The sequence below is a fragment of the Malus domestica genome, chromosome 17 (genome assembly GCF_042453785.1).
Source record: "Malus domestica chromosome 17, GDT2T_hap1".
Taxonomy (NCBI): domain Eukaryota; kingdom Viridiplantae; phylum Streptophyta; class Magnoliopsida; order Rosales; family Rosaceae; genus Malus; species Malus domestica.
Genome location: NC_091677.1, coordinates 17,433,828 through 17,442,789, shown reverse-complemented (window position 1 = coordinate 17,442,789; position 8,962 = coordinate 17,433,828). Strand labels below are relative to the sequence as shown.

At 34.5% G+C, this 8,962-nt stretch overlaps 1 protein-coding gene across 1 annotated transcript; it reads left to right on the top strand.

Annotated features, from left to right (window-relative positions):
• The first annotated feature begins 4,420 nt into the window (after window positions 1–4,420).
• Window positions 4,421–7,118, top strand: LOC114822455 (DEAD-box ATP-dependent RNA helicase 30-like). Its single transcript, XM_029096810.2, has 7 exons — window positions 4,421–4,555; window positions 4,634–4,869; window positions 5,197–5,424; window positions 6,211–6,257; window positions 6,456–6,548; window positions 6,671–6,911; window positions 7,027–7,118. Exons 2-7 carry the CDS (start codon window positions 4,686–4,688, stop codon window positions 7,116–7,118), a joined length of 885 nt encoding a protein of 294 aa, XP_028952643.2. The 5' UTR covers window positions 4,421–4,555; window positions 4,634–4,685.
• Window positions 7,119–8,962: the final 1,844 nt, after the last annotated feature.

Here is an 8,962-nt window from a genome sequence, read left to right as displayed (position 1 = left end):
TTGCATTCGGGCAAGATTATTGCTACAGGAGGCCAAGTCAAAGTGTCTATAAAAGGGGAAAGAGAAATCAGAGTCAAGGACACTCAAACAAACAAATACAAGCACAAACTCTGCTCAAAGCCAGATTTGCCTTCAAAACGAAGCTGTAGTCAGCCCAAACCTTCATCCCTTTCGGGATAAACCCTTTGTAATAGCTCTGCTACCCTGTTCAACTCTTGCTGTAGTATCGATTTCTTTCTGTAAACTCACCCCCAACCCTTTTTCTAAGCTTTCAAACCTCCTGATAAACCACAAAGATAGGAAGTTGCAAGATGATCAGCTTTGCCCGACAAGGTTAAACCTTGCCCGACCCTCTTTGTTTTTGTCTTTTCATTCATTAGCGTAGCAATATGTTATATACTACAAGTTGTATCCAAGTTATTTCTAGTAATATGGCTATTAAAAGACTTTCTCAGCACTTGAATCCGATTTGAATATGTCTTCACAGTTCAAGCCAGATCTAAGTTCTAAGCCCTCAGGCATATAAGATTTGATCACTTTAAAAGTCCTTGGCCTCAAGGCATAAAAAAGAACCTGATGTGGACTTAACCCATCTACAATAAGCTTTGATAACCAGAAGTCCGAAGTTACTTGAGGCGCAAGTAATTGACCTGTCACTTAGTTTTATTGCTGTTATATTATGATTACCATATAACGTTCGAGTATGGGATGAATTCTGATGGGAAGCCTCAAGGCCTATTCAAGGCCCCACAAAGGCACCTATTTGGATTCATCCTATTTCTCGGGCGAGAACATTGAGTATCGAAAGAGTTCTGATGGGAAGCCTCAAGGCCTATTCAAGGCCCCACAAAGGCACCTATTTGGATTCATTCTGCTCTTTGGGCCTAGGTAACCAGAAGTATGATGGTTATAAGACTCATAACCAAGAAAAGGAACCTTATGTGTTCGAGTACTAAGTTAGTTATTTATGGGAAGCCTCAAGGTCTACACCTAAGGCCCCACAAAGGCACCTGTCAATAACTAACATAGTCTCTCGAATATATATAATTAAAACTCAAACATTCGTTCTACATCTGCCATGCTGAAGATGGCACTGGCACGCCCGAGCACTTAAAAGTTAATCTTGATTGTGAGCCTCAAGGCCTACACCTAAGGCCTCACAAAGGCACCTTTCAAAGTTAACTCTGTCCTTCTCTTTCAGCCTTGCCCGACAAGCCTTGCCCAATAGGCTTTGCTCGACAAGCCCGCCAGTAAAGCAGGAGCTCGACAGAAAGCATCAACCGGCGCCAACCTCTCGGAGAGCTGTGTGCTCGTCGGCCAGGAAGCATCCCTCATGGAAATTCCCGCCACGAACAGGAGCTTTGCTTCTCTCTTTGTTTGTATGCAGGACAACAAAAATAGATAGGATATAGAAGAGACCTAGACTCACTTCGGCCTTTGGCATCAGACCCTAAGAAATTAGAAAATTAGAAAAAATCTCGCATCACACCAGTGTTCAGCCTCACAACGAAGGTGCATTGGAATCACTCCAAGATTGATGTGCCTATCTCAAACACGAGCAGGAAAACCAGAACTTCTTTCACTAACACTTTACAAAGTAGCCCTTTCAATAATGTACCAAATTACTGGTGCGCTAATTTTTAAAATATATGCGCATGCATATATAATTATATATATATATATATATATATATATATATATATATATATATATATATATATATATATATATATATATATATATATATCATGTATGTAATAAAATTGGAGTATATTGTTACATTTTTTTTTTAGGAAAACTAATGAAAATGACCTGAAAACTTCGAGTTTTAACGATAAAGACAAAATAAAGGGTAAAGTGAATAGTACAAGGTTTGACTTTTTAGTGTAAAAATGTGGTTTTTCGTTAGAGTGAACAGTACCACGGGTTTTTCGTTAAAACTCCCTTTTTTTTAGTATATCGATATTTTTACACTAAGGAGAGGGAGAGTTGGGTTAAACCACACAATAGTTAACCTAATTTGGTATCGAATTCGTCATACAAGATATTCGAACCTAAGACATCTCACTTTGGTTTTTTTGTTTTATAAAGACTGGCTTTTTTGCACCCACAATTCAACGTTTTTTTTTAATTTTATTATTATAGATTTTTTTTTTAATTTTGGAATATATTAAAATAATGGGACATAAATTAACAATATCTTCTTTTGCAAAATTTTAGAAGTTTGGTATATATTAGATTTAATTAGTACATTAATTAGTAAATTAATTAAAAGTGTAGAACAGCAGTTTGATCAAATCTCTAAAAGCCTTACATGTATCAAAATGCTCCTTAAAAATTCAACCGTGATCATGATCAAATCTCTAAAAGCCTTACATGCATCAAAATCCCTAAACCCTATTGCTCCTTAAAAAGACATCGGCTTTTTTGCACCCACAATTCAACGTTTTTTTTTTTAAATATTATTATTATAGAAATTTTATTGTTTTTTTTCTTTTAAAATATATTAAATTAATGGAACATAAATTAACAATATCTTCTTTTGCAAGATTTTAGGAGTTTGGTATATATTCGATTTAATTAGTACATTAATTAGTAAATTAATTAAAAGTGTAGAACAGCAGTTTGATCAAATCTCTAAAAGCCTTACATGTATCAAAATGCTCCTTGAAAATTCGACCGTGATCGTGATTGGTACCAAAATTCAAAACTCAGTAACCCTAGATTAATTGTCTAGAATATGGCGAAGCGGTCCAATGTCCCCAATTCAGTAACCCTAGCACAGCATTAACTAATGCCGCTCAAGGCTCCTCAAATACGGCCAGTGAGGGCAAGGAGTACAGGAGCCAGCAGAGGAAAATTACTGCTCAAGGCGGCACGCCTGAAACGCAGGACCACCATAAGAGGGAAATTACTACTGATGGCACATCTTATACGCCCGACGAAGTCGAGGAGTATAGGCTACGGAGGGAAATCCGTGTTGTAGGCTGGGATGATGTTCCGGACCCCATCATGACTTTCGATAACGCTCGGTTTCCAGGTACCTATTATTATTTTTTTTGGTATTAAACAAAGTAACTTGTTATACAATATAATAAACATACATTTCCATTTGAATGTATATACATATATATATATATATATTGAATGTTTCAATTCTTGATCATCACAGAACATGTTATACAAGAATTTTCAAAAGCTGGATTTGTTCGACCTACACCAATTCAAGCTCAAGTATGGCCAATGGATTTGGAGGACCGTGACCTCATTGGTATTGCTCAACTAGGATCCGGGAAGATGCTAGGGTATCTGATCCCTGCAATTCTCCATGTAAACTCCCAGCCAAAACGATGTGAGTATTATATATGTTAGTTATCCTTAAGATAATCAAATCCTAGCTCTTTGAATCATATATTTGGTTATATATGCATCAGGAATAAAGTTTTCCATTTTATAATTTTTCTTCAGCTCGTGGTGGAGATGGCCCAATAGTATTGATTTTAGCTCCAACAACTCAACGCGCTGAACAAATCCAACAGGAGGGTGCAAAATTTGCTGCAGCTTACAACATTAAAGTCTTATCCGGTTTGTACCTGCTTAAGCATGAAAATTCTGGTCAGACTTGTGGTAGGTGGTGGTGGCGGTGAACTACATTTTACTATCTATCGCTATTGTTTTGCTACATTTTTTTTTCTGTTACAGGCATTGGTTATGGTAACATGCAATTTTGTGTAGGTGATGATTTTAGGGGATTTCTTGTTTGAGTACAGAGTTATTCTACTTATTGATTGCAATTAATATTTTGGCTCAGGAGGTGGGATTTTAATCGACACACTTAGTAGCTTGCTTGTTTTGTTAAAGAGCAAAAGTACGAACTTGAAAGGCGTTACATACCTTGTGTTGGATGGTGCTGATTGGATGCTATCAAACACGCATGAGCCTTAAATTCGAAATATATTATCTCAGGTTTGACATATTACCCTTACTTGGTTCTTCATCAGGTTTGACATGTTACCCTTAATGGAAAAGATAATTGGATTCCATTAAAGGGTTAGATGAACTCTTTAGCATTTTTAGATTCCCTTACACACACACACGTGTGTGTGTGTGTACATATGTGTCCACGTGTGTTTATATATCAAAGTTTATGTTCAGTTGAATTGTCATTGCTATCTATGGGTTTGTTGAATGCAGATCCGCTTAGACTGTCAAAAATCATTCTGGGGTGCTAGCTGGCCAGAAGAGGTTGATAAACGGGCAAAACTATTCCTTCACAAGCATGCAAAGTAATATATCTTACTATTTTCTTTTCCATCACATGTTCGTTTTTAATTGTTGTTACTGGATGAAATTGGTAGTCACATAAAGTCCTTTTAAATCTATCTTGTGATTGCAATAGTACTCTTTGCGTATTTTTTCATGTGCAATACCCAATACATGTTTGATTTTAATCTTTGGATGTACAACAGGTTCAAATAGTTTCTCCAATTCTGAAAGTGACACCTCCGGTCAACCAAATTGTTTCCGTCCTTACTGAAGATCAGAAATATAACAAGTAGGAGACATTCTAATGGTTGATCTTGTGCAGTTTGTTTGAGGTTATATATAACTCTGATTTATTTCAAATTTTCAGGTTGGTCGAGCTGCTAGGTGGTATATTGGATGGCAGCAGAATAGTTATATTCATGGATACAAAGAAAGGATGTGAATCAGGTGATCAGATCGCCCTGCAGCTTTGCACGGACGGTCAGCACGCAGTCTTGGTTCATGAAAACGAAAGTCAAGAGGAAAGGGTCCGGATTGTCTCTGAGTTTCAAGCTGGCAAGATCCCCATAATGATTGCAACAGATGTTGCCGCTCGTGATCTAGGTATCAGTAGAATTTCTTTTAGTTTATGAAAGACTCGAAAGGAACTCTTTTTCGGTTGTGCCTCAAAAGTTGCATCTATTATTACTATTTTAATTTTATTTAGAAACACATTTACATTCTTCAATCTCGTCACAGGTGAAGGCTTTATTTGATTTAAGAGTCGACATCCACCTTTCCAAAATCATGTCCTGTTAGTAACCTAGGGTTTGTTTGTTTACTGTGGGGGTTGCAGGTGTGACAACCTGGCAAATTTTCGTTGAATGCATTTATCCTGTGAAATGGCCAGAAGCCTTGTTTCTAATCATCTGTTTCATGCTTAATTTGCAGATCTGAAGGATGTGAAATATGTTATCAATTACGACTTTCCGGGATCCCTTGATGATTATGTTTACCACATTGACTGCTTTGGAAGTGCTGCAGCAAAAGGAACAGCATACACATTCTTTACAACTGCTAATGCTGGATGCGCAAAGGGACTTACCATCTTACTCAAGAAAGCTGGACAGAATGTTAGTTCTGAATTGGAACAACTGGGGCGTGATGTAACATATCCAGGTCAGTAATTACAAACACTAGAGTAAATAATGTTGTACACACATTGTCATATACACACGTGATGGGTAAATTATTCAAATTCAGGTTCAGTTATGGTTAATGTGGTATCCGTCCTGAACCCTTACCCGAAATGAAACCGTTTTCATTTTTTAATAAAAGAATACAAACATTTATTATATGGAGAACTGTTTACCAATAATCATGTATTATTAAATTTGGAAGTCCATGCTGGTAATTATATGCATTATATCATTATTAGTATAAATTATATGCTTATCAATTATCAGTAATTATTTTCTTGGTAATAAATATTTAATAATTTTTGCTATATGCATTATATCAATTGTATTAGTAGTAGTAGTCTATTTAATCTCATTTTTATTTAAAATCCTCTATCTAATTAGTATATAATAAATATAAAAATACCATAATGGATAAAACTGTTACCCAATGAAAAATCCGTCATCTATGGATTGGGTTACGCAAAAATCCATTCAGAGATTCTATGATTTTGAGTTCAGAGAAAATAAATATAAGGATAACACATCAAAATCCAATCCGCACGTCCTGTCCTACGCGCACCCTGTAGACTAGATGCTTTCATGTGATTTCCTAGGGTATTAAATAAATTTTGTTGCTTTGATCTGACACTTCTCTTGCCACCATTCTTCATTTAAGCCTAAAACTTGTTTAGCTGCCCTACTCCAAATAGTGATGGTTGGAAGTACTTTAGAAATTCATTTCTCTTTTGGATTTATGATATGGGTATGAATTGATGTCTTCCAGGAACCTACATACCTCGGACGTGGCGCTCGGAGGCTAACAACAAAATGGTATATGTGAATTTGTGTGCGCGCTCTACTTGGCTGCATCTTATTACTTTACTGTGCAATTGCATTTAAGAAGATTAAATAATGGCAAGCACCATCTGTGTGAATACAAAGTGTACTACACATTTGCATTTGCATGTAGGACCATAAAATAAGGTCTATATGTTGCTAACTTTGTTCCGCTTGCCTTTATTTAAACAGATTGGATATGGTCATTTCTCTCCTATGTATCTACCTTACCCCAATACTGAAAAACATGCACGTTACGCCCTGGAGGAAATCAGGAAAATAAAGGTTCTAATCTGAATTTGTAATAGCTGCTGCTCTATTTCTTACGTTAGCATGTTCTGTTTTACGAGTAATCTTTAATAGCACACTTGTTTTAATATAATATTCTGCATGGCTTTCTTTTTTAGGGGCTCCAAGCGCATTTTGTGAGATTGGTGGAGGCATACGAATTCTCTACCTTGTGTTTTTTTGTTAGTATGACTTATCTTACTTTTGAGGCCGCTGACCCCGCAACTTACGAAAAGAAGCTTTACCGAGCAATAGTTGTTAAGGCGAGTGGCAAAAAGGATTTGATGTTGTTTGGTATGGTCAATTATGATGGGCGTTTGACAAAAATGCATGACATCAGAGAGGGAGTCGAATATCCAAGTAAGTATCAGCTGTCTGAAGCGCTTAAAATTCAGAGAACTTTCAAATTAGTGACATCTGGGGTTCTTAATTAATTATCATGCATTTCATTTGTCAATCTATGGTATCTGGCAAGAAGACGATGAGGACGATGAAGACAATGAAGACGACAATGAAGATGACGATGAAGACGACAATGAAGATGACGATGAAGACGGCAATGAATGATGGGGCACTAGTCTCATTGACAATAAGAGGTAAATTTGATGTTTTATTATGTTTGCGATTTTATTTTTGAAAGTTTATAATAAAGAAGGAGAAAACTTATCTGCAATGATGTATATATATCATAAATTTAATGATTTGCAGGCAACTGTTATTGCAATGGTTAAGAGAATGGAAGGAGCCGGCCGGGGCGGGGCTACTGCAGGCTAGGGCAACCCTAACATGAATGTGGAGATTGATTAGGCTTGTTTTGGAGACCGTAAATTATGTAATATGTGGTTGTGTTTGGATATGAGAGTAGGAGAACCCAATGACTATGTATTAGACTTCAGTAGACCTAAACTAACTAATTTCGACGTTGTTTGAACAACAGTTTTGATACTACTGGGTGTCAATGGTTGCTTTGTTTGCTATGTCACGTTTACACAAAGGTAATCTGAATCAAAACGTGGAATTGAATTTGGATTCGGAATAGTTAATGTCTATCAAACGTTGAGAATAAAAAAGTTGGCATGACTAACCCAAATTTTAGAATTCGTCTCCAAAATTTGAAGGAATTGGATTTCCTATGTTTAGGCAGTATTTGAATTCCTGGTTTTTTGGAGAATCAAAATGGATTTTTTTTTTCCCTAAAATCATTTAGAAATTGAACTCCTGCATTTATGCATTTAATATCCCATTATGAAATTTAAAGAAATTCAAATAATATTTTTATAATATAACAATTACTTAAAAATCAATAATATAATAATATTATTCTATATATAGTTATACTAAAAAATAATTACCCACGTAATAATCAATTATATAATAATATACTCTTAAAAAATCAATAATATAGTAATACTGTTCTTCATATAGTTATACTAAAAAATAATGTACCCGCGTAATAATTAATATATTTTAAGAAATTACTATAGATATATTTTAAAACATAAAACAAATAAATTAAAATATGGGTACAAATTAAATTAAAAAAAATATGGGTACATAATAGAATTAAAAATTATGAATAAAAATTAAAAACTAAAAAGAATTTTGATGCAAATTTAAAAAATGGGTACAAATCAAAAACTGAAATATATGAAAAATAATAAAAAGATATATTCGGTAAAAGTTGATATTTTTTTTTTTTTTAAATTGACATATAATGACATTTAAGTAATTTAATATGCAAATAATGACATTGATAAAAGTCAAAGGAAAACTAAAAAAGTAATAAGGTTTCAATTAATGAGAAAAAAAATTATATGTGATCGGAACATAATTTATCCTTTCTAAAATTTCAAGATTACTCTTTTGCATTAACTCAACGCACCCAACTGTTGCCCAGTTTAATATGAAGTTTAAAAACAATTAAAACAAAACTAAAAATAAATAAAATTTAAGTGTGTTTAATATTTAATGAATAGAGGCATTTACATTTTTTTCTTCATATTAATTAGTATATAGAACTTAAAAAATTAATACATAAAATAAAATTTATTTCAACTAAGGGCATTTAGTACTTATATTGATTATCATTCCGGGTTAATTAGTAAACAGTGTTTATGGAATCTATACCAATTCTCTTTCGATTCCTTAAGGTTTTACTAAACAACCTCAACATGAATCCAATTTTAACCCTCCATCATGATCTCCACCAGTTCACCACCCCATCTTGAACTTGAAGAAGCTCCAACGTGCCTATGCCTATCTCGGCCACCTCGATTACTCCATCCCATTATCCACATCCGCCGTCGAATCCAATAACATCTATTTGCATTATCCCCGCTAACAAAAATATCTTTTACTTGATAAATTGCAAAAAAATATGTTAATTTTTAAGTATAGAAATTACTTTTGGA

Bases quoted from the DNA above. Each gene is read 5' to 3' on its own strand.
- LOC114822455 (XM_029096810.2), top strand. From the start codon at position 4,686: ATGGATACAAAGAAAGGATGTGAATCAGGTGATCAGATCGCCCTGCAG. The intron at 4,870-5,196 runs GTATCAGTAGAA...CTTAATTTGCAG, and splicing joins TGTTGCCGCTCGTGATCTAG to ATCTGAAGGATGTGAAATAT. The intron at 6,549-6,670 runs GTTCTAATCTGA...TTTCTTTTTTAG, and splicing joins AGGAAATCAGGAAAATAAAG to GGGCTCCAAGCGCATTTTGT.